Source organism: Phocoena sinus, chromosome 6, assembly GCF_008692025.1.
Source record: "Phocoena sinus isolate mPhoSin1 chromosome 6, mPhoSin1.pri, whole genome shotgun sequence".
NCBI classification, from domain to species: Eukaryota; Metazoa; Chordata; class Mammalia; order Artiodactyla; family Phocoenidae; genus Phocoena; species Phocoena sinus.
In genome coordinates, this window is record NC_045768.1 from 56717992 (window position 1) to 56743450 (window position 25459).

Here is a 25459-nt window from a genome sequence, read left to right on the forward strand (position 1 = left end):
ACACCCGTTTCCAATCTGTAAAACTAGATGCTTGGACTAGAACTCTATGGTTTCTTCCAGATCTAAAATCTTGTGACACCAATTTGGAAGATATTTTACTACTTAAAAATAATGACGTGTGAAAGGACTGTTTCTTATGTGAGTCATAACTATAAAACACTGTGGAGACAAGGGTAACGAACACACTACACAAATATAATGTCGCTAAATAAAATATTAAAAGTAATATACAAGACAAACTTGGGAATTATTCTATTACCAAATAATCCTACATTATGAATGGATTCAAGAAGAGGCTCCTTAGTTTAAATACAGCTGCCCTAATGAGTCAAGCGCTATGTTAACCATTGTTTTCAGTGAAAGAAGTCACTGATAGTCTCGAAAACAGCATATGGGAAGCCAGTGACAGATTAGATTGTTTTAAAATTACAGTTATAATCAAGGACCAAAAAATTAACACAACTTTTCAGGAGCTATTAGATAAAAGCTAGTACACTTCCCAGTTTCAGATATGAGAATATTCATTTTATTCAGCTACCACTACTAGTATTATAATGATTAAAACTTATCTTGGGCTAACTATATGGGACTGGCACTTTCGACTTTACATTTATTAATGCATTTAATCCTACAGCAACCCATTAATTAGGTACTGTCATTATGCCCATTTTACAGATGAAGAAACTGAGGCCAAAAAGGTAAAGTGACTTGTTCAAGTTCACTTCCACTAGTAAAGAGTCAAACAACTGGTTCACTTCAACCACGATTTCCAACAACATTCAATTATTTTTCTATTCCTGAAGAATTTCCGATAGAGAAATTAATTTGGCTCATTATCAATTACAGAATTATAAGTTAATACGTGTATTTTAGTAGCCTCCTGTGCTATATTATTTCCTCTTACGAAAGAAAAATAATTGACTCTGGATATATGGGTGGAGTATACCAAGAGCATCGTGCCATCTGAACTGCCTGTGACTTCTGGTAGCATAGATACCAATACCGAAACGTATTAAAAATTTTGTGTTGATGCAAAACTTCAATCTGCTCAGATGAAGTTGAGAAAAAAGACCAGGAGTACGCCACAGTAATTGTTAACCATTTAATTACACGCTATAAAATCTCCGATGGCCGACTTGAGCAGTAAAGTTATTATTTTAACAGTCTGAAATCACCCTTTTACACGAGCCAGAATTAATTTTCTAACGGTATTTCATTCCAAAAACGTTTAAAATTTTCTTGCCAAAACTGTCTAAAAGTTGCAGGTCCAACTTCCATCCCACTTAAACTTTTCCTCTCCCTACTCCTGTAATTCTTCCTACGGGCACCATTTCACTTTACTTCTAAAAACTTTACCTGCTCTTCGGCACTCGCGACTCGGCTTCCGTCTCAGATTCTTCACGTCTGGGCGTAGGGTTCTCTCAGCCCACACCCACCACACCCCTGCGGGCCCCCGCCCAGCGCTGCTCCTCCTCCCGGGGTTCTCCAGCACCGACTCAGCACCTATCAGCGACGCCCCCCGGCCCCTGGCCCAACCCATCCTCGGACACGTGCGAGGGTGTGTTTGTGTCAGCCCGTCAGTCCCGCCAGGGACGGGGCTCACTCACCGAGACAGAAGCGCCAACTTCTGCTCCAGCATCATCTCCAGCTTCTGGCCCTGTTTGGAGATCCAGTGGTCCACTCCATGCAGGCGGTAGCATGTCTCCAGCATCAACCTGAAGTCCGCCACGAACTCGGTGATGCCACCGTATTGGCCGCTGGAGAACTTCTCCTCCATCTTCAGCAGACACATGCCCTTCCCGGGCTGCTGCCGGAGGGCGCGACTGCCCCGGCCCCCGCTGCGCGGCCCCTCGGCCGCCGCTTCCTCCTCCCCAGTGGCAACGCCCCCCAAGGGCTGCAGGAAGGGGGAGGTGAGGCCTCGGTGCTTCTCCTGCAGAAACTCGCCCAGGATGCGGTAACCCTGCTGCAGCTCGTAGGTCAGCTCCTGCTCCTTGCAGACACCGCCCCCGACCACCATCGCCCCCTCCTCCTCCTGGTCGTCCGCGTCCTCCCTCGAAGAGGCACTCCTTCCTCGGGCCGGCCCTGAGGCCGGGGCCGCCGCTGCCACCAACTCGTCGTCGTCCTCTTCCTCGACCGCCGGTGGCGGCCGCTCCTCCTCCCCGGCCGGCTCCATCTCCCCCGGCGTCCCGGGCACGCTCATGCCCCCGGCAGGCCCAGCTTGGGCGGTGTGGAGCGGACGCTCGAGGCGCCGGGGCACGCGTGAGCGCGGGCCGCTTCCTCAGGGCTCGGCTGCGCCGCGCAGCCCCAGCCGCATCGGGCCTCGCTCTCCTCTGCCGCCGGCTCGGCTCGGTGCGCGCGGGGGTCTCGAGCTCGCCGCCAGCGGGGCGGGGTTACATGGCGCGCGGAGGAGGGGGGAGAGAAGAGGAGAGCCTAGGTGCCCTCCTCCCCCCTCCCCCCGGCGGCGGCGCGCGCGCGGCCCTTGCCTGCCTCACCCCTCCGCGCCCCGCCCGGCTACTCTTCACCCGCCAGGCCCGGCTCGGCCTCCGCGGCCTCGGCGCCCCACCCCCTCCCGGGCCGGCTTGAGGGCTGGGAGGGGGCGAGGGGGAAGGGGGGGGTTTCCTCTAGCCTCCCCGGAGGGGGCCGAAGCACAGGGCAGCCGCGGCTCGGGCTCCTCCTCCTCTCCCTCACACCCCCTCCCGCCCCTCTCTACCTGCGGGGGACCCGGGCAGGAGGAGGTGGCGCGCGGACGGGGCCCGGCGACAACTGTCAGTTAGAAGCCCTGCTGGGCGGGGGGAAGAGAAGGGGGAGGGCACTCAGGCCCCCCCCCTCCAGGTTGGGGCGAGCTGTGGAAAGACGCAAAGAAAGAGGCACCGTCGCCGTCCACGATGAGCATGCGTAGTACACCACCACCAGCCCGACTTCACGTCCCGCCCCGCTAAGCGAAAGCAAGGACTTAGTCTCAGCTTCAGGCCCTGAGGCCTGGTAGGTTGCACGGACCAATGATGTCATCAGCTTGTAGACGACTGTAAGGGGCGGAGTGAAGAGGGAAGCAAGGCGCCTGCGCAGCTTTGCTTGCCACCTCCTGAGGGAGGCCGAAAGGGTTTTTAAATCAGGTGCTGCAAGAGGATATTTCTTTTGTGAGACCCCTATTAGCGCTAAAAGCTAAAATTAATCCTGAAGGAGCTTGCTAGATAACCTTCGTCGATGGAAAGTGAATTGTAAGAAGGCATAAAATGTAAATCCTATCCTTTTGTAAAAAAGTTCTCTTTGCACACTCCCTCCCCCTGTGACTGCCGGTTTTTCAATATAAAACTAGAATTTTGAGAAGTCTAGAAAAGAGGTTGAAGGACTCGACCAACTGAAACATGTTCACATGGAAAAGGAAAGGAGATGATTTGTGGAACTTGAATTTCTCAAACTCCTGTTCCCAGGTCTTAACATCAATTCCTGTTTTGGAAATTAATCCCATGTTTTCCGTTAGTGAAAAACATTTCCACCCTCTCGATTTTTGACATCTGCTAAGAGTAAAGGAAGGGAATGGGACCTCATTTTTAAAAATCCTTGGGACTGAAAACAGTCTTCAGATATTTCAAATCTAAGCTGTGCAGCATGACCTTACAATCTCACTACACATTTTAAAATTACTGTTTAGGGAATGTCTAAAAAGTGAACTTATCATTCCATTAGTTGTCATATTGCTTAAAGTGAGGAGAAAGGAACTAATGGGTCCTTAAAGCAGTTATTACTATCTTCTCACGTTCTATTTTAAAGATGCACATATTACTTTTTCTCCTTACACAGAACTCTCTTGCTTTAAACCTGGAATTACTTGAATACAAAAATCAAAATTTTAGAAAGCAAGTGGGGACTTCCCTGGCGGTTCAGTGGTGAAGACTCCGCACTTCCGCTGCAGTGGGGGTGGGTGGTGGCGTGGGTTCATCCCCGGTCGAGAAACTGAGATTCCCACATGCCACGCGGCGAAGGCCAAAAAAAAAGGGAAAGCTGTATAATGAAATGATTGGGATATACTGACTATTATGATTGTTTACTTCCCGTTAATATGGACTTTTAAAGCACTGATAAAATTCAAACTTAAAAGCTTTTTTTTTGGTCCAGTTAAGTTAGACAGCAGCCTTAGGTAAAAGTTAAGTGGGAACACTTTTGAGGTTTTAGGGTATTGACACTACCACCGCCACCAAGCACACCCATCATCTAGTTTTCACGGTCTCCTCTCACCTCATCAGACATTTGTGGTGTATTAGGCATTTACAGCATTCTCTCTCCATAGAGCCCATAGATGTACCTCAGCTCAGGAACAAAGGCAGAGACCAGTCTGACTTCAGGGACTGACAGCCAAAACTGTGTCTGACTGAACGTCCCTCATTTCCTTTGACAAAGCCCAAGAATCTGCACCCATCTCACCCCAGCAAATATCACCTCTTTCTCTTTAGCCACCAACCCTATTTCACGACTCTCGGATATTAGCTTGCATTTATCAAACGCTGTGCCACTAAGCACTTTATATTCGTTACCTCCTTTAATTCTCACAATCCTATGAGCTACGTATTATGGCCATTTCACAGATGGAGAATTGTTTAGGTTAAAAAAGTAGTTTGCCAAAATTCAAATCTAGGTCTGTCATACTTCAAAATTCTCCAGGTGCCTAATTCCAAGTCATATGGTAGATTTTCCAGTTCCTCATGTACCAGAGTGTAGGGAATTGCTAGAAATGTTTACCAACGGCTTCTTAATTAAGGGATACTAATTAAGATAAAGAGGTGCAGGTGAGTAGAAGAAACCTCAGCTATAGGTCATGGAGAGGCCAAATTGACTGAAATCTTAGCTAGTATGAAAATAGAATCAGGTGCTTGAACTTTTAGAATATAGATAAGTAAGAAGAAAAACTGCCTTTCCATCCCACCATCCAGAGAAAACCTCTATTACAGTAATATCAATACTTTGTAGTGGGGTTTTTCTATTTATTCATCTATACTTTAAAATTTTATCTTAAATAAACTTAAAATTGTGACTATACTGTACCTAATGTCCTTTTCTTTTTTCTCTCATTAACAATAAATAATTGTAGGGAATGTACAAGAATTGCTTATCTAAAATCTCAACTTCATATCTGTCCACAATGGCCTAGATGGCCTGTTCATGAACTTGTAGGAGGTGAAACAGAGATTCTAATGTAAAAGGAATTCCAAACCATAAAAAAGAACACAGCAGAAGTAAAAACACCAACAGCAATAACAGCCACCATTTATTAAGCACTTACTAAGTCTTAAATATTTACTAAATATGTTACATAGACAGTACTCATAATAGCCCCAGGAAATCCTGACAGATGTATTTGTTCTTAAATTTTGGATTAATAACTTGCTGAGTAGAAAGTTTTTTTTCTACCCTACAAAAAGCCTGACACTAAAGACCAGCATTGCAATTAATATAATTAACCCTAGATTTACAGAACTGTTTTCTTACAACGTATACCTACTGCTAAATAACTTCTCAAAGCTGTTTTCTTTTTCTCGTTTAAAGATTAAATTAATTTTGCTTCCCTTTCACGATCACAATAGAATTCTCTTTAACGCTACTACATAATCTATTAAGAACTTCTCCAAAATAGAAATCTATTTAAGCCCCACTTTGAATCAGGGCTTCTCTTCTTGTTGAACTGCTTTGCAGGAAAAAATGGCATACATACACAATGCAATATTCTGCTCAAATACATAACACTGATTGACTCCCACAAATATTATTTACTATTTGTCAAACACTGTGTTACAGTATGTTACATGCTACCAATGTTAGATGTACCAGGATGCACTTTTCAGTAACCATGGTCCTTAGAGTCCTGGATAACTTGAAAAAAAGAGACTGGTCTAAGACTTCAAAGTTTTAACTCTCAGCTGGACACTTTGGGAACTAGAATATGGATATATCTCAGTCTCAGGAGGACATTATTAAAACGTTCATATGTATTATGGAGAAAACTTCCCACATCCATTGTAATATCTCAAATCTCTGTTCCAATTCAGCATCCTCCCATTACTATGAAAACTAGGAGTATTATCAAGGAGGAATAAGCCTGCCACTATATTCTTCACCCACAATTCCAAAGATGTTTGTCCTGGAAGTTCTCCTATCCCATCTTGTGAGCTCTTAGCATCTTGTGGTAGGCAGCATGACATCTTGACACCAAGTATACTGCTTGCCCAGCATCAATAATTCAGACAAATAGCAACAATTTATATACTTCACATCAACTACAGGAAAGGTGACAAACATTTTAAGACAAGAGAAGCACAGGTTATCACCAAGGTCTGTGTTTAAGAGATAAAACATGCAAGGTAAACAGAGGCTATAACACTGACTAATCCTGGAGAAACATGGGGAAGGCATATAAACTGCCTAGCAGGAAGAGAACAGTTCTCTCAATCATAATGGAATCCACGCACAAAACTTGTTCGGAGTTACTTTTATGGTGGATGATATTCAAGTAATATTAAGGTGCTTCAGGCAAAATTTAGCAACTCCTGTAAGGCTTCCTGCTGCTCATCATCAAGCTGGGAAATGCATTCCAACCATAATTCTTCAGAAGTCTGTACCTGACGCACGACATTAGCTAGGCGTTTGGCACAAGGATCTTCATAGTTAATAGTCTCATTCATTTTTCCTTCTGCAATTACACTGATTATTTTTGGAAGATTGGAATTATTTGGACCAAGTACAACTGGGTGGTTACTTTCAATTAAGTCACAGAGAAAACTCAAAGTCTGAATAGCTTCCTCTTTATCCTCATGCAATGGAAGCCATGACAACCAGTGTGGAAGAACTTCATCTACATTTACACAGTTAGGCTTAAACCTCAAAATCTTGCCTACTGCTGAGATACAGTTCTCTGTAGCAATGACATTTTTTTTGGTTTTGGAATTTGCACACTTAATAACTTTTACCAGCAGCGGAACAGCTTCTGAACATAAAGAACGATAATCATCTCCACCAAACTGTGCCATAACACCCAGGCCATAAGCAGCAGCTTGCCTGACTTCAGGGTTGTTGTCTCGCATATTTAGTAGCATTGGCCACCGAAAATATTCTACATATTTAAATGAGGTTGGACTACAGTGTTCTATGATATCATCAAATATGCACAATCCCCACTGTCTGTCTGGCCATGGCCTATTAGAACAAATTAGATTTACAATTAATGGGAGCAGCTGTTCAAACCACGGTAAAATCTTTTCCTTGTAAGTACTAAATAATGAGTGCAAAATATCTGATACTTTGGTCAGAATATAAACATCACATTCATCCTCATCTTGCAGGGACATTTCAACCTGTTGGTCATAGTTTTCTTCCTGTCTTTTAACCTGTCTCAGTTCTTGGTTTTTAAAGTGCCCTTCAAGTTTTGCTTTCAGTATTTCTCCCAGTTCTTCCAACTGTTCATCATTGAGGCACCCATCTCCCATTACTTCAATGGACTTTGCAAAAGAATTCATTATTTCTGAGAGTACATCTGTATCAGGTTCGGTCCCAATAGCCTTGATTAAAGGATCACATATGAAATGCCACATCTGTGCAAGATACTCTGGGCCATGAATTCTTGCACATTCCAGGAGAAAAGGCATGGACTCTGCTGCTGCCACTCGAACATTGTCATGGAAATAAAATTTCAGTAAAGGAACCATCAGTTTTACAACTTGTTCTGTGTATTCCACGAATCCTTCCCTTAACTCCTTAGCATAATAAACCAACATCTGGCAAGCAGTTGCTTTTGCTTCAAGCCCTGAAGTCTTAATTCCAAAACTCTGCTGGTCTCCAAGATTTACAAATTGCCATCCATCATCATCACTCATATTCTCCACATCTTGTGTGTCTAAGAGAGCAACGTCAGGTTTAGCTGAAGCAGTCTTAATAAGAGGCTCAATAACCAGTGGAAGGTACTGTTGAAAATCATTTCCAAGAATTTTACACATTCTGGCCCAAGCTGAAATGATGTAAGAGGTCTGAGGGTCATCATCTTCCATATTATTTAAGTCTGATTGTGTTTTTAACAACAGTTGCATCACATTTGATGCATCTTGCATAAATTTTTCCTTCCCAACAGCAAGACCAACATGGCTAATGCATTCAATAGTTTTTCCTTTCAGAAGTTTGAGTTCCTTTTGAACAGCAAGCTCAACAATATGCTTTAGTGAGGGCATAAATATATCATAGTATGGAACAAATTTTTCTTCTATTGTATCTGCAACTGAGGCAATGGCTGTCACAAGCTGTTCCAAGGCCAACTTAGTTCCATTGCGAATCAACTCTTGAAGTTTAATCACCAAGATGGAATGTAGATTTCTCACCATACTATCCAAATATAGAACTAGCAATGATTTGGGGCAGTCTTCAATAAAAATAATAAGCGCAGAAGCTGCATGTGACTGCACACGCTGATTACCTTGATTTTCCATGGTACGCAACAGAGCTGCAATCACCATTTCATGGAATTTCTTTTGGAAGTTAGGTGCAAAATCTGTAGCCATCTGTCCAAGTGTAGTACAGGCTGCAGCCCTCACCCTTGGATGAGGATCCTGAAGAAAAAGCAAAACAGAGTTAACTGTTTCGTCTAGAATTGATTCCATTTGCTGATGGCATCCTTCTCCAATAGCAGATAAGGCCATTAATCCAGCATGTCGATATTTCCAGTCAGGGCTCTGAAGCATCTGCATGATATGCTCCTTAGTCATTGGTAAAACAAGTTTTCCACCGAGCCCACAAGCCAGTCTGTCTAGTGCACTCTCAGCAGCAACTGCATTGCTGTCAAAATCATCTTCTTCCATTTCATCAGCATTTACCCAGTCCTCATCATCTTGTAGATCGACCATCATTGCCAATATATGAGGAACTGCCTGTGCAATAATATTTGTATGTTTTTTCAACATTGGGGTTGCAGTTTCAGACAAGGTCACTATTACTTCAAGAGCCAGCTGGCGTTGCAGATTACTAAGTCTAGAGTCTCCACATAACTTCAGACTCAATTGAAGAGTATCTTCTAAATAAGGACCCAAATATTTAGGTACAGTATCTGCAATCTCAACAAGGGATTCTAGCACTGAATCATCATCCTGGTAGCATGAATCATTCACAGCCTGTAAGATTCCAGGAAGCAAGTCTGCAAAGTCTTTGAAAAGAGCAATATTATTCTCATTAGCAAGTACAAATGCAGCTGCAGCTCTAGCAGATAATGTCCTGATTGCTGGATGTTCTTGATCTTGAATACACTGGTCCAACAACCGTTTGATGATATCCAAATCGTGCCGATCTTGGGTCCCAAAAATCCCAGGAAAGTGCCAGAAAACGTGAAGTGCAACTTCCCACAGAACCACATTTTTAGAGTAGATTGAATCAACAAGGAACTTCAGACCTTCGGGCCAGTGATTAGTGCCATCCTCATCTATCAAATTCCTGGCCAGCACTGCAAAAATATCACAAAGTTTTTTCCTCATACTAGCATGGGTTTCTAACTTAACAGCCAGTATCAGTTCAATCTTGACGTCCCTCTGAACATCAGAAGGCAGATTTGGATAGACTTCCTCAAACCCAGAGGACAAAAGCCGTCGTAGCAGGGCGGCAGCCATTTGTCTCACCTCATAACCTGCTCTTCTATTTCTGACGGCATCTAAGAGGAATGTAGTCTTACACAGACCTGGGATATTTTCATAGATTTCCTCTGCTTGTCTCCGCACCATACAGCTTGGATTGATGAGGTTCTTCAGAAGCTGGTAAAACTCTTGCTTTCCCGACACGGTCGCCGGTACTCCGGCAGACCCGCACGCCGCCATCGCGTTCTGTCAAAGCGACCGCGACGGAACAGGAGGGCGGGGGTCTGCGGCTCGAAGCAGTGACGTCAACGAGGCGCCGGCGGGGATGGGCGGGAGCGCTCCTTCCTCCCATGCCTGGCCCTCTGTCTGGGCTCCGGGAAGGTGGGAGCGGGGGTCGCTCTCCATCAGTTTTCCAATCAGATGAAAATGTACCTACCGAGGAGAAAGAAAATGAAAGAAAAGTATGATATTGATTGTATTAGAATGGGATTATGGATGATTTTTTTTTCGCCTTTCCTTTAGTTCTAAACTATCTCTATTGTTACACTGATAATTTTAAAACAGAGAGTACTCCTTGAAAAGCCGCTAAGTGAAAGAAGACGATCACAAATGGCCACATGTTGTATGATTCCCTTTATATGAAAGGGCTTAAATAGGAAAATCCATACAGAAAGTAGATTCGTGTTTGGCAATGGCTAAGGGGAAGGGAGATAGAGAATGACGGCTGTCAGGGGGGTTCTTTCTGGGTGATGAAAATATTGTAGAATTGATTGTGGTGATAGTTGCACAACTCTGTGATTATACTCAAAACTATTGAATTGTACAATTTAGATTGGTGAATTCTTTGGCATGTGAATAATACCTCAATAAAGCTGTTCATCAAATAAGTACAATAAAAGATAAAGACAATGATTACTACCCCACTATTAGGTGTGCAGACTCAGGTGTGTGTCGGAATCACTTGGCCTGTGGATTATAATAAAGAATGAGAAAGACAACTGAGTAAAGTATGATGAAAAGTGACCTGGGCTAGTAATCAGGAGACTAGAATTCTGGTCTTGTCTCTAAACTGATTTTGTATCCCTGGTCACGTCACTCAAGATTTTCTTTGCAAACTGTAAAATGCCTTTACAGTTTTTCTTTTAGTAGGAAGCTGCTGAGATTATTCTAAGAAATAAATGCCCCTGAGGCTAAATATTGTTTCTTTAATCCAAGCAAGTATGTCAATCAAAAACAATGATCATTCCTCTAACAATGATTAGATCTTACTTTTGTATTGGCACCTTGCCATTCTGTCATTTTGACCATTATACAGGTTTGCAAGGTTGGTAAGATAGGTATAATACTAATTTTAGGTGAGAAATGGAAACTCGGGGCTGACTTTTGATGGATGAATCTTTATTAACTATTTGAAGAAAGAGAAGAAGTTTCTAAGTAAAGGGAAGAGCTGTGTTCAAATGCAGAAAGGTCTGAGAGCCTAGTGTGATGAGTTCTGTCAGTACTTTTTGCTGGAGCATTGGGTATGGGACTTAAGGGTCTTCGGGATGACATAGGAGGCAGTAAAGAGGAAGACAAGAGTTATATAGAGGCCAGATCATGAAGAGTCTTATATTCCATGTTAAGAAACTTGGCTTTTTTTTCCCCCAAAGGTAAAGAGGAGCCTTTTAAGGATTTTACTCAAGGCTGTGAAATAATCCATTTTAAGAAAGATTACTTTGATGGCAATGCAAAAACTGAAGTGTGAAGACTGGAGGCATTTAGGAGGACAATAACCTAGTTCAATTACACTGAAAGTCTAAATCACAGCAGTGGTGGAGGGAAAGAAAAGAGGGCAAGGACTGCAGGTCTTAAGAAGTCATATCAATAGCAACATAGAGGGGAAGGAGAAGCCTAGGAAATCTCCCCCCAAGTTTTGGCCTGGGCATCTTGTTGGAGGTGCTGCAATTTACCTATCTCTTTACCTACACCTGTATAAAGAACAGAATTAATGCAGACCAAAAGACTGCTAACTCTTTCTGGAGGAAAAAGAGGCTTCCCTAAGAAGGTGAGTCCCCAAATCCTTTTTGTTCTCTAGTTGCTCCCACACTCTATGGTGATGGTCATTGTTACAACAGTAAGAGTTAAACTGAATCCATTTTAGGAAAAATATTTATGTTCTTTTATTTTAGAAAAACATACACAGATTTAAAATCTTAAGGTACTTCCTCTCTAGCTTGCATTTACCTTTTGCATTGTTATTTCCCTTCCCCACCCCCAAGAAGCACACATAATAACCAAGATTTCAAGACTGGACTTGAAGACGTTAGAGTTGAACAACTTTATGAAATTTTGTAATTAAAATTGGCTTTTAAAATACTTTGCACTGTTGAGAGGCCATTTAAGAATGTTTCCATAAGGTGACTCAAGAGCAGACAATTTGAGTGTTTATTAGCAGCTTACTAAGTGAAGAAAGTGCAAAATGAGTTGCAAATTTCTTCCAAGATCTGAGAGATTTAGAGTCAAATGAGGGGGGTAGAATTAAATTGGACATAGGGGGTAGAATTAAATTGGACATACTTGACATTTTTTCAAGAATAATCCAGAATAAATAAAAATACAGAAAACAAAAAATACTACTATGAAGGCTCCTACCGATCTAAGATGGAACAATATGAATATCAAAAAGAATAATGCCTTTGATGGATTAAAAAAACTTTAAATATATCAACAAAAGTTCTGAGTTTCTAATACTAACAAAAGCTACCAACGCATTGATTATCTTTGGAGGATGCTAAGTCACCAACTGAAAATTGATAAAGAGGAATAATCAAGATTTTTCCTGCCTTTTCTGTACAAACTGTATTTCAGGATAACCAAATAGTTATCCACTTCTTCTTGATAGAATTCCAGATAAAAAGAGCACAAAAATGCTAAAGTCAGAAAATTGCTGTTTTGTAACCCCAAGTGAAATAATGAATGTAGGTAACAGTAACCAATGGATGCTAAAACCATTAAATGAAACATTGACTGGGAACTTAATAATAGAGGGATAAGGATGAAACCACCTGAAGTTCCTGATTAATCTTAATATTCTTAAAAGTGGGATAAACCAGAAGTGTCATTTACATGTTGTCTTTCGGCTTCACATTCATACTTTATCTAATTTGTTCTCTGATTCTGAGGTTAGGCTCTGGAAGCAAAATTTCTGCTTTTTCAGCTGGGTCCCTGATAATTTCCACCAATAGGAGCTGCTAGAGATTGGAGGATAGAAAAGGGACAGAAAAGAGATTGATCCTTCTTGTTTTTCCTTTTCTTGTCTGGATTGCCCTAGCAGTGGCCCTTCCTCCTGGTGAAAGCGATTTCCTCCCTCTTGCAGCCCAATCTCTTCTCTCTGCAGATATACCCACAGTAGCCTGGGGGCACTCCTTCCTCAGAGGTTTCAGCCATAGCTCTGAACTCAAAGATACCAGTTCTGGTTTGTTCCTTCAGCTTTAGGGATGGTAGCATGTCCTTCAGTTACCATCTTTTGATTACCTCAGTGCTATTTATTCACTCCTTCAGGTCTCTCACACCTGTGTGACCAATCTCTTAAATCTCCTCTTGAAGTACTTAATGCGGTTTCTATTTTCCCACCTGGAACTTGACTCATTCATATACCAGGCATTAAGGGATGCAAAAACTGCAAAGTATTTTTATCTTAAATCAGGTTTATTAAGGTATAACTCATGTGCAATAAAATTCACCAATTATAAGTGTTTAATTAGGTAAGTTTTGACAGTCAAGTAACCATGACCACAATCATATATAGAATATTTTCATTACCCCCAAAAGTTCCTTTGGGTCCCTCAGTAGACAATCTCCTTTCCGCACCCCTGGCTCTAAGCAACTACTAATCCGATTTCTGTTGCTATAGCTTTGTCTCTTCTAGAATTTCATATAAATGGAATTATTCAGTACGAAGCTTTTTGTGTCTGGCTGCTTTTACTTTGCACAATGCTTCTGACATTCGTCCACTCTGTTGCATGTTTGTTCCTTTTTATTCCATCATATGAATACACCACAATTTGCTTATGCACTCACCAATCGACAGACATTTGGGCTGTTCCCAGTTTTAGGCTATTATGAATAAAGCTCTTGTGAATATATGAGTACAAGTTTTTGTGGGAAAGTATGTTTTCATGTCTCTCGACAAATACTAGGAGTGAAATGGCTTGGTCAAATAGTAAGTGTATGTTTATAAGAAACTGTCAAATGCTTTCCAAAGTGGATGTACTATTTTGCATTTTGACTGAAATATATGAAAGTGCCATTAGCTCCACATCCTTGTCAGCATGTGGGATTATCAGTCTTTTAAGTTTTAGTCATTCCAGTGAGCATGTCTTTGTATCTGACTGTGATTTTAGTTTGCATTTCCCTAAATACTAACAGTGTGGATTATCTTTTCATGTGTTTATTTGCCATTTGTGTATCTTCTTTGGTGAGGTCTTTGTTCAAATCTTTTGCCCATTTTTCAAAAAATCTAATTTTTTGGTCCTCTTGCTATTGAGTTTCAAAAGTTCTTTAAATATTCTGGATACTAGTCCCTTATCAGATGTATGCTTTCAAATATTTTCTCCTTTTCTTTTTCTTAACCATGCTTTTTAAAAATCAAAAGTTATTAATTTTGTTGAAGTTCAATTTATCATTTAAAAAATTTTAAGGTTTCTGCTTTTTATGTCCTATTTAAGAAATCTTTACCCAACTCAGGTTCACAGAGATTTCCTCTAATGTTTTCTTCTATAAGTTTTATAGTTTTAAGTTTAAAGATTTTACATTTAGATCTAGGATCTATTTCAAGTTGATTTTTGTATATGGTATGAGGCATGGGCAGAAGTTAATTTCTTTTTGTATATGAGTTTCTAGTTGTTCCACTTTTATCCCACTGATTTGCCATCTTTGTTGAATATTAATTGACCATATACATGTAGTCTTATTTCTGAACCTTCTCTTCTGTTCTATTAATCTATATGTGTATCCTTATTCCAATGCCACACTGACTGTATTGATTACTATAGCTTTACAATAAATCTTGAACCCAAGTAGTTATAGTCAGTGATTCTAAAGATCACTGAACACTGCAATTTTTAGAAAGTACTCTCTAGCCTTTAGTAAGTTTAAGATATTTTTAACCTAATTAAAGTCCATACATATTTGTGAATTTGAGTATTAATGGGAACTTTTTGCAATCTATACATATTGTGCATTTAAAAATTAAATAATAGACCAGAAAAAATGAGAAACAAATTTCTTCTTTATTTGTTTTCAATGTAAACTTATTGATTTAGAATAATACCTCAACTTTTTCACCCAGATCATCTCCCCCCCCTCCAAAAAATAGCTGAGGAGAAAGGTATTTCTGACACTTTGGGCTGTAACCTGAAGCAGCTTATGTTTTAACTTAAAATTTGAATGTAAATATGATGTTCCAGTTGCTAATATTTTCAAGTTTTTTCATATGAAATTGTTTTCTCTATAAGCTTTCCATTTCCTTCATTTATTCAACAAATATTTAATGAGTACCTACTATGTTCCAGGTACTGTGCTGGGACACTGGGGATACAATAGTGAATAAAACAGAATGCCTACCTTCATGAAGTTTACAATCTACTTTGGAACTCCTTAGCTTATGCCAGGAGGACTAGCCATGTTTAACCTGTGGTTTTATGGATTTCTCAGCATATTACCCCTTACATCCAAGTATATGAGAAGCACAATAGTAAAACACTGTTATCATCTTTAAGAATTGCATGGCAATAATTCAGAATATTAAAAGTTGAATAAAAACATCATGAATTGGAGAGAACAGAAAACTCACTATGTGAGTACTGAACTCGCTTCTTTACCAGATGATTGAAAATATGTACATTAGTACTTGCAGGTATTAACTGATTTAATTTCATAACAAATAAATGAGGATACAGATAGATTAAAAAATTTTTTTAAATACAGATTAAATAACTGAGAGGAAAGTTATAATAATGATGGAGGATATCAACCATCCAGACATTTCATGTCATTTCAAATTTAAATTTTAAATTTTAAAATTAGAATGTTTGGCTCCAACTCCCAGGGTTAGACAGAACCCAGCAGAAACAATGCCCAGGGCAGAAGTGGTGAAGAATGAGAAAAGAACCAAAGTAGGAATCAGCCTGGGCCCCACTACTCCAAACAATTAATTATAAACTATATTAGCTGTAATTTTAATAAAAAAGACAAAGCAGACATACTAAACTAAACATATTATCTTACAAAGATAAAACACTCAGAAGAGTGTCTCTTTTATACTGCTACTACTACTACTATTATGGTTATAAGAATGAAAATATATCTGATTAATTAGAGACAATATTTTGTACAGTTTCTTGTATAATAGGCAAAATATAAATTATAAAAAGGACCTGTCCCACTGGGTAGTATATTTGGTAAGATCATCTTGAAAGATGACAAAACATTTTTATCTGCATTTTCAGTTGGTGTGAGAGGTAATCCTGACTTTTTAAGTAAGTTTCAGAAGTTGTACAGTCAGGAAGAAGTAATAATAATAATGATATAATAAAGAATAAATTATTTTTCCATTGAATTAGAACTCTTGTTAGTGTAAAACTGTTATTAGTGTACTGATCTGTTTTGTAGCCATTATAACATTTTGCCTAATTTATCACTGTGTGTCTACTTTTAAAAGATTTATGAAAATCTGATATATTAGAATTATGAAGAGTCTAATTGGTTAAACTTGTGCTAGGGTGACCAATCATCCTTGTCTGCCTAAGACTGGGGTTTCTTGGAATGAGGAGTTTCAGTTCCAGGACAGTCCCAGGCAAAGTGGAACAGTTCGCCTAACTTTCAATCACTTTTTAAGTATTAGAAAAATATCATTTGTAAAAAGTCATTAACTATAAAGGTTAAATTAGATTCAAGTTAAGCACTTTTGACAATAATCCTTTATAAGTGATGCTATGTACTTCATATGCATTTCATTAAGTATACATAATGTGTGGTTGTCCTACAGTTATTGTTACTAAGCTTTAAGTAGTGACTGCCTGATCTCTCCATTTTGTTTTTCCCGTTGAGACAAATAAGTTATCTTTGGGGTAATACTTTGACAACCTTCAAACTCTCCTTGCCTAAATCAGATATTTCATCAGGAGTGGGGAAAAGGTAAACTATTCTTCTAATTCCATCATTTCTTCTATGTTTGTAAGCTGGCATTTTTCTGTAATAAAGAGCTCTCCCTCATGACCTGAGGCTATTTGGCAACTGTGAAGGAGTGCTTAATTCTTTCTCATTAATTATCGATTTTCAGAGTAGGGAGGTGAGTAATAGCCACCTCCAATCATGACAAATACAGTTGGTTTGTTATGTTTTGTTTGGCTTCTCTTTTTTGAATTGTCAAGAGCTGTGAAGAATCTGAGATTTTACGCTACTTCGAAGCTGACAAGTTAGCCTGCCATAGTTTCATGGATGATAGTAAAAGATATGAGACTCTGCATCAGAGACAAAAAATAATTTGTTACTCATGGCAACAGCAGTAGTCAGAGTATCAGCATTTTTCACTGGTTCCCAACTCGCAATTCCTACAGCATGATGCAAAGAGGGATAGATGCCAGCTATACACATCAAGGACTGTGTTACAGGAGGGAAACACTGAGCTTAGATTACAAATCTTTTATAACAGACAGTAAAGCTGACTGATTTTTCTCCAGGGGGGGACATTATCTTTTTATTCTGGATAGTAACCATGCTTGCCCTTTGCTCCAGAGGAGACATTATCTCTGTCTTCCAAGGCTATTCACTACACAAGCATACTTAATAATATAGTCCAGGATGTCTTTGCTCACAAGATGTGCAGAAATATGAGATACCATGGGTATAATTATGTGCTGGTTGTTCTCCATTGCTCCCCTCCCTCCTTACTTTCTCTGCCCTTTTCTGTAGCCCAGGAGGCTGACATCTACAGACTGCATCACTCAGGCTCCCTTGCTCTCTGTCTTCTGGTTGAATTGGCTTATGAGAGGCATTAGCAAGTGACTGGGAAGAGGTGGCATAGGGTATTTAGTCCCCATCTCTCTGCCCTGTTCTCGCCCCACCTTGAGGCAGTCCTGGTACAGGCTGCATTCTACTGATACAATTCTTATAAGGAGGTCCTTTTTTCCAGGCTGCAAACTGTAGGTTCATTCTCTCCCATATCCCCTTTAGGCCTAAATATGGTAAAAGTGTATAAACATTCCTAGACCCTGTGTTTTGTTATGTTCTCTTAACCTTGCCCACATTTTTGTAAACAATCCTTTCAGCACACTCTCTTCAGTAACACTTTCTAAATATGTTTTCTGTTTCCTGACAAGATCTTGATAAGAACTCAAAGATTCAATTAATTTTAAAAGAGAAAAAAACTAAAATTAATAAAACCAAGGATTAGAAAGGTAGTTTAACAAAAAAAGAGACTTTTTAATTTAATTTAATTTTATTTTATTTTGGCTGTGCCGTGCAGCTTGTGGGATCTTAGTTGCCTGATCAGGGATTGAACCTGGGCCCTGGTAGTGAAAGTGTGGCATCCTAACCACTGGACTGCCAGGGAATTCCCAAAAAGAGATTTTAAAATATGAAATTATTATTATCCTCAACATGCTAATTCATGCAAATATATTTATACAAAAATATAAGATCAAAACCAATAAAATCCTTTTAGAATAATTTATAGAATGTGAAATTATTTGAAAAATAAAAGAATAAAAAATACAAAAGATGGGCTTCCCTGGTGGCGCAGCGGTTGAGAGTCCGCCTGCCGATGCAGGGGACACGGGTTCATGCCCCGGTCCGGGAAGATCCCACATGCCGCGGAGCGGCAGGGCCCGTGAGCCATGGCCGCTGAGCCTGCGCGTCCGGAGCCTGTGCTCCGCAACAGGAGGGGCCACAACAGTGAGAGGCCCACGTACTGCAAAACAAAAAAACCAAAAGATTTATATCCTACTTGATAAATGGCCAGAGCAGATGATTTATCAACAAAGAAATATAGACTATAAATCTTGACGGGAAAAATATTCAATTTGGGTAGTAATTAAAACAAAGCAAACTAAAGGCACAACCACATCTCCACATAACTAAGATAAATTACAGGAACAACACAGCATTGGTGGATTGTTGGAAAATAAATCTATTGCTGGTGGCCCCTGTTGGAAAATAAGTCTATTGCTGGTGGCCCCTGATTACTTAGCTGAGAATCTAGAATGGTGGTTAAAAAGTCTTTGATGCAGAAATTCCACTTTGAACAATAGATCCTAAGTGGATGATACAAAAGAAGACAAAAATGAGGTGCATATTTTTCACAATAGATGTATGTTAAGAGTATTAAAAAAATGAAAATAACCCAACAATGGGTAGAATAATTGTTAAATAAGCCATGATATTTTAAAATGTGTTGAAATGTTTCAGTGAGAAAAAGAGGATATATTATATGTACACACTACATATACTGTGTATTAAAATATGGCTCTATGTGCCTAGAGTGAGGGAGACTCTGGGAGAGACTTCCTTCCCAGAGGGCATCTCAGTGGGCCTCCAGACGTGTGCCAGAGGGTTCTTCCCCTCATGCCAGGCTCCAGGACAAGCAGGTAGGCCTCTGTCACAGAGGGACAGTGGTGTATCTGTCCACTCTTTCTGTTCTGTGCCCTTGGGGTGGTGGCCAGCCAAGAACTGTCTCTCTGTTTGTTGCAGTCCCAGGAGACCCAAAAGTACAGGCTCTGCTGGCCATGATCCAAGCAATCTCGAGGTGTCCCCTGGGTGGCAGCCACAAAAATCTGGTGCCAGACATGTGTGCAGGTTCCCCTCCATTATCCAAAAGAAGACACAAATGAGGTACATGTTTTTCACAGTAGATGTACCTTGAGTTGCAAAATCTGGGTCCTGTACTCTGGAGCATGGCAGAGGGAGAGCAGGAAGATAGCACCTGCCCTCTGGGGTCTCTGGAGAGGATTACAGTCAGCCCTTAGATGTGTAGATGTGTGTTTAACTACAGGCCTGCCCCTCAGGCTGCAGCTATGAAAATACGGCATCTGAAGCCTGATGGGTTTGTGTCTTGGCCAAGGTCACACAGCTGGGACATGATGGCAGCAGCACACACCCTGGACAGGGGTGAGGGAACTGCTCCCAGATTTTACTCTACATTAGTTAAGGTGTGGTTCTAGGACATCCAGACTCATGCATCACAACTTCCTACCCGAATCTATGGAGAGATGTGGCATGAAAGAAAGCACCTTGAACCTAAAGGCAAATAGCGATAACATCGGTTGTCAGAAAAGTGGTGAAAGAGCATGGTGAAAGGAATGCTATGCACAAAAGCAGGTGGCAAGTTTTGCATGAGATCCCATGGCAGGTGAATCTCTGGATAACTCATTCATTAAACAGTGGACTCTACTATCAATGATACCAGCACCTTGGATGAGAATTCTTAAGAGTGCTGATGAAGCTACCACAACTCACAGATAGTAGAAACCTACCACACAATCTCCTAGAGATTAGCCAACACAACAAGCCTAAATATAAGAGAAGGGTTAAAAAAAAAAGTTCATTTTCCCAGAGACTTCTCAAGCAAAAGTATCTTCCTTTGAAAAAGGAGCACCCAAGACAACAGCTTTCCTCAGTGAATTTAAATCCTATTTTAAGAACAGAATCATCTAGACAGAATTGCATGTGGAGTTTTCTTCCTACCATGATAAGTGTAGCAATAATGTTGGAAAGACCGACTCTATGCTTTGGACTAGGTGAGCCCTCTTAAGGGTCCTTTTCAAATTCTAAGCTATAGTTTTGGGAGTCATTTAACAGAAAGCTTTTACAGAAATTGTAGTCAATCACATTATAGTAGGTTTCCTATTATTCATCCTGGTCATTGTTTTATTTTTTATTTTTTTGTGGTACGTGGGCCTCTCACTGTTGTGGCCTCTCCCACTGCGGAGCACAGGCTCCGGATGCGCAGGCTCAGCGGCCATGGCTCACGGGCCCAGCCACTCCATGGCATGTGGGAGCTTCCCAGACCGAGGCACGAACCCGTGTCCCCTGCATCGGCAGGCGGACTCTCAACCCCTGCACCACCAGGGAAGCCCTGGTCATTGTTTTAATAACAATAAAGTGACAGACTGATAAGAAAATGTGGCTCTATGTTCTTTGGGTTCTTTTTGTTTTCCTGTAAAGTTTCTTAGATTTCTAACTTATTTTGAAGATGTTGATTTACATAGAGATTTAGTGCAACATTCTATGTTTGTGGCATTTACTTGGTCTTTACCTATGCATTTTTTAAATGAAGAAAATGTATCAATAAAATTAATGAAAATGTTATATGAAGAGATAGAATAATGGCTGGAACAATGAGTATTCTTAGAGGACAATAAAAAAACCTTTTAGATTAGTGTCATTATAAATCATTCATTGACAATGGGAACAGAACCTTTCCTAGGCTCAGAGAACTTAGGTAACTTGTCTGAGGTCACACAGCTAGAAAGGGCAGAACAAGACTGGAACTTAGTCTTTTTGGCTTTCAAAATGCCCCTGGTGTGGGAATATACACCATTCAGAGTACAAGTAGAGGGGATAGATCTTAAGGAAAAGAATGGACACTTCTATTGCAAAGGAGGAGAGCCTGAAAGAGAATGCATGTGAGGTAAGCTTGCAGTTGAGGTGGTAGATAGGCAGTAACTGAACGACTTTTTTAAAAGACAATGATCTCTATTTTCTTGGTGAGACTATTGGCCTTAAGTAAGGCAGTGAGTGTTTGAGGAAAAACTCAAAGGTTTTGGAGAAGCCATGGGAGTGAGGAGTGCAGGATAAAGGAGTTGAACAAAGATAACTTTAAGAATTGAAAAGGAAAAAAAAAAGAATTGAAAACTTTTCTCCAGTTGAGATTAGAAACCAGGAATCCACAGTGGCAACAATCCATCAATTATACTGTCAAGTGAAAAAGGCAGGGTTCAATGTCATTGGTTCAATTCCATTTTGTAAAACACCTATATGTGTGTATAAAACATGTGCAGGAAAAGGTATAGTATATATACCAATTTGTTACAGTGGTTACTTCTAGGAGGTGAATGCCTTTGAGGTTGGGGGAAAGGACTTTTACTTTTTACTCCATATATTTCTGTATGGTTTGAATTTTTGTAGCAATATATTCTTGCATTACTTGTATAAAAAATGGGGAATGTGATGGTCTGGTAAATGCTTTAAGTTCCTGAGCATGTCTATATTTCCATATAGATCATCTAGAGCCAATTATATAGTGACCTGAAGCTTCAGAGCCAGGAAAAGTCCTATCTGGCTCCTCACAGCACAGCTCACAGCTGCTGCAAAACCCACAAGGCTTAAAACAGACCAGCACTCTGGAATTAGTGGTATCTGGTCCCACTGCTGCTGTGGTGGAGGATTCCAACTAACCATACTGCTTGCATCTGTCCATTAAAAGTCATTCAGACTCAGAGAAGATCTGGAAGGCTCATAAAATTATACTTTCCAGCTGCTGAAAACTGTGCTTATAGGGAATCTTCCTCCCGCTTGTGGGGGAGGTTTCCAGGTTCTGTTTTGGCATCTGTGATGAGTGACAGTTGCAGAAATTTCATGGCTGGCCCCGAATGTAAGTGCTTTCCTGTTTATATTTGTATCTCAAGATAAATCTAAAGCAACACCAGTTAATTTCTTGAAATATTTCTAGTCAATGCAGTTTTCCTGTGAAGATTAATTCTACATAACAAGACAGATGGGAGATACCAATGACAAATGAACATTCAATAAGCAAGACTCTTCTTGATAAAGGAAACAGAAATTGAGGATTGAAGGCCAAGAATCAAAATTAAACTGTCCATCCTGATTACATAGCATTAATACTGGAAAGGACCTGGAAGGTAGAGAGATTCAAATTTGAGTTTCACCACTTAGGAGGTGTGAGACTTTGGGGAGAATTACTAAACTTCTTCAATCCACAGTTTGCTCATTTTCAATGGGGAATAATAAGAGTTAGTTCACTGGGTCATTGTGACATCCAAATGAGACAAAATATAAATGGAGGGTTTTTTTTGCAATATTAATTCATGTGGGATTTTTTTTCTCTATATTTTCCCCATCTTCATTTTCCAAGAAGGTCCTTTGTGTATCTCTTCCTTGGGAGTTATTATAAGGAAGAAAGCTGTTGTTTGAAGACAAAGTTGTTTTTCTTATGTTTCGTGAAAGCTTAAACTCATCAAGGAGATTGTTTTAAGTATGAGTGGGGTGGGAGGGGGGTGGGTATCCTTACAAGGAATGAAATGGAACAGAGAGGAAGTGGACATTTCCCCCCAATTTAGGGAAAGGATGAAGAATGTTCCATGAGGATGGGGGAACTACTGTTCTTCTGGAAGTTGGATCTCCACAGGTGTGTGGAGTACATGTGAAACTATATGCTAATACCTGCCTCCCAGACTTGTAAATATTACTGTGCCCCAAAGGAGCACACTCCCATACTTGCATACTTCCAAGGGACTATTTGGGCTTGAGTAAATGAGCATCTTAGTTGGTGGTCCAAAGTGTGGACCAAAGCCCGGAGTGGTTTTGCCATTTATTTTTTTCTTATAAGACCCATTGAACCTTTTGTATAACTCAGTTAGATGGGAGTGTGTCTTTGCCTGTAGTCCTTTGAGATCACAGCTTGAGACAAAGGCTGGGGTGTAGGTAATTTATTTGAGAAGTAATCCCATGGAACAGGAGTTCAGCACAGGAAATGAGGAGAAGTCAATAAAAGGTTGCATTATTAAATTGGTTACTGGCATGGGTTCAAATCAGAATTGTCCCCCCAGAGAGGACTAGGAACAAGAGGGAGAACTGTTTATTCTTCTGCTCCTGCCTCCCATCAGTTGGGACACTAACCTCTCTGGTTTGCATGTATGTGAGAGCTGAGCAGGCACCTACAAGCACTCACAAAAAGGAATCAGAGAAGCCCTGAGGCAGGAAGTGAGGGAAACTAGGCACAGGCTTGAGGGGAGGCACTTTCAGTGCAAAGAGGGAGGAAGCCTGCAGGAACCTGTTTACCACAGCCACCATGGCTGGAATCGGAGTTGAGGGTTAGAGGATGTGAAGTGGGGTTCCAGGTATCTGATACAGAGAGAGGCTCAATAATGACTGAGCAATATGGGGCATAGAGATTTTAAAATTTTATTTTCCTCCTGATTAAAAAGATATATATATATATTTGGAGTAGAAACTAACAATTTGATTAAATACAACTGTAATCTTTCTGGCATACCCTTATTTGGGGTCTAAAATTTAATCCTGTTGTAGTAGCACAATGCCTAACATAATAGGCACTAAAAAAATACTCAATGAAACGAACAAAAAAATGTTAGTTTCCTTTCTCTAATCACACATGAATATACATAATAAGCACACAAATATTTATACACACAGTCTTTTCTAAAAATAAGAGGAAAGATATTAGTAAGTGCTGTGATTCCATTATGAGTTTGTACCTGTGTGATGTTAGCATTTGGCTCTGAACCTCCTAGAAACTGACCAACAGTCACCCCTCACCTGGCTGGCAACAGAGTCCTCACAGTGCCGTCTAATGGTACATAGAGCTACTCCATTAGCCCTCTGAGGAAGAAATTAGTTCTGAGCCCTCCAGAGCGGAATTACCCAGCAGAGCTGTATCAGAGCATTAACTGTCCAGTTTGCCTCACTTTGTAGGTCCCATAAAGGCACACAGGGTAAGCCCTTATGCTCCAAGACCACACTTTCAGAAGCACCCTGTGAAATCCGTCCTTTCTTCTTGGCAAGAGTATCTAAATTTCAAGTATTTAGAGGACCTGGATACAAAACCCAACATTTTTTCACTGTTCAGACTCTAATCCTGTCCCTTCTTATAGAGCATATAAATATTCATAGAGATGAAGGAAAAATCATTATGCGATTCCTGAAGGCCTACCTGCAAACACAACTAGAATTACAATCCTTAATTACAAGAAGAATAGAGAAGAGCTGCTTCTGAAGGAAACGTAACAAAACATATTATGGCTTATTGACTGGAGTCTGGGAATACCTGGCTATAACAGTATTTTTATATAAGTGGTCCCCTTTGTAATTCTATGTACTGTATTTTATGGATTTACAACTATTAATCTGAGAAGGAGTCCAAAGCTTCACCAGAGTGCTAAAGAGTTACTTAGCACGTTAAGAACAGCTGTAAAAATTTGTATGTGCTAGTGTGAGGAAACCTTTTAATCTTACCACACGGTGGTGCTATTGCTTTGAGCGTAGGGAGACTAAGGCAGGGTTCTTGAACAGGCATACAAATTACCTCAGAGAAGCTTGAGGAACAAGGGGTGACGTGGCTGCAGAAAGTTACAATAGTCTTAAGAGAATGTTTCAAATTCCTAGCAGATAAAATGCAAATCTATTAACTAAGACATTGATGATCTAATACATTTACGTGATTTAATATATAAAATGTGGTTGGGTTTTACTGTTTTAAAATAGTATGTAACACAAAAATGCAAGGTTTTAAGGACCTACTGGCTAACCAATTCCCTAAACATTTATTTTACACAATATTATAGGTTCTCTTCAACACACAGATGGCTCACTATGTGGTACCATTGTTCTTGCTGTGTTGTCCGAGTTTTATTTCTCCCATTAGCTCCATTCTGGATTTTTGTATGTAGATATTGTACTTGGCATGCATTGAATTCCAGCTAGATTCAATCATTCATTACATGCAGATGGAAAGTTCAAAGTAGAAGATACAACTGCATAAGAACTAAAAACTGTCTGATGGAAATTGCATGAAGAATCCAAGGAAGAAACATAACAGAGCTGGTTACATCGGCAAAAGCAAAATA

At 40.3% G+C, this 25459-nt stretch overlaps 2 protein-coding genes across 9 annotated transcripts in view; both read right to left on the reverse strand.

Moving 5' to 3' along the window:
- Nucleotides 1–2897, reverse strand: part of KIAA2026 (KIAA2026 ortholog) — a 105239-nt gene extending 102342 nt beyond the window's left edge. For 2 of the 4 annotated variants that reach the window (XM_032634956.1, XM_032634955.1), the window contains exon 1: nucleotides 1608–2751. In XM_032634956.1, the coding sequence (XP_032490847.1) occupies nucleotides 1608–2200 (593 nt within the window). In that variant the 5' untranslated portion in view covers nucleotides 2201–2751. Of the gene's footprint in view, nucleotides 1–1356; nucleotides 1473–1607 lie in introns of those variants that run through there. The other 2 variants (XM_032634953.1, XM_032634957.1) reach the window with 2 other exon arrangements.
- Nucleotides 2898–5232: 2335 nt separating this feature from the next.
- RANBP6 (RAN binding protein 6) overlaps nucleotides 5233–25459 on the reverse strand; it is a 208272-nt gene continuing 188045 nt past the window's right edge. For 2 of the 5 annotated variants that reach the window (XM_032635179.1, XM_032635178.1), the window contains exon 5: nucleotides 5245–10028. In XM_032635179.1, coding sequence (XP_032491070.1) covers nucleotides 6519–9836 — 3318 coding nt within the window. In that variant the 5' untranslated portion in view covers nucleotides 9837–10028 and the 3' untranslated portion in view covers nucleotides 5245–6518. Of the gene's footprint in view, nucleotides 10029–25459 lie in introns of those variants that run through there. The other 3 variants (XM_032635182.1, XM_032635181.1, XM_032635177.1) reach the window with 3 other exon arrangements.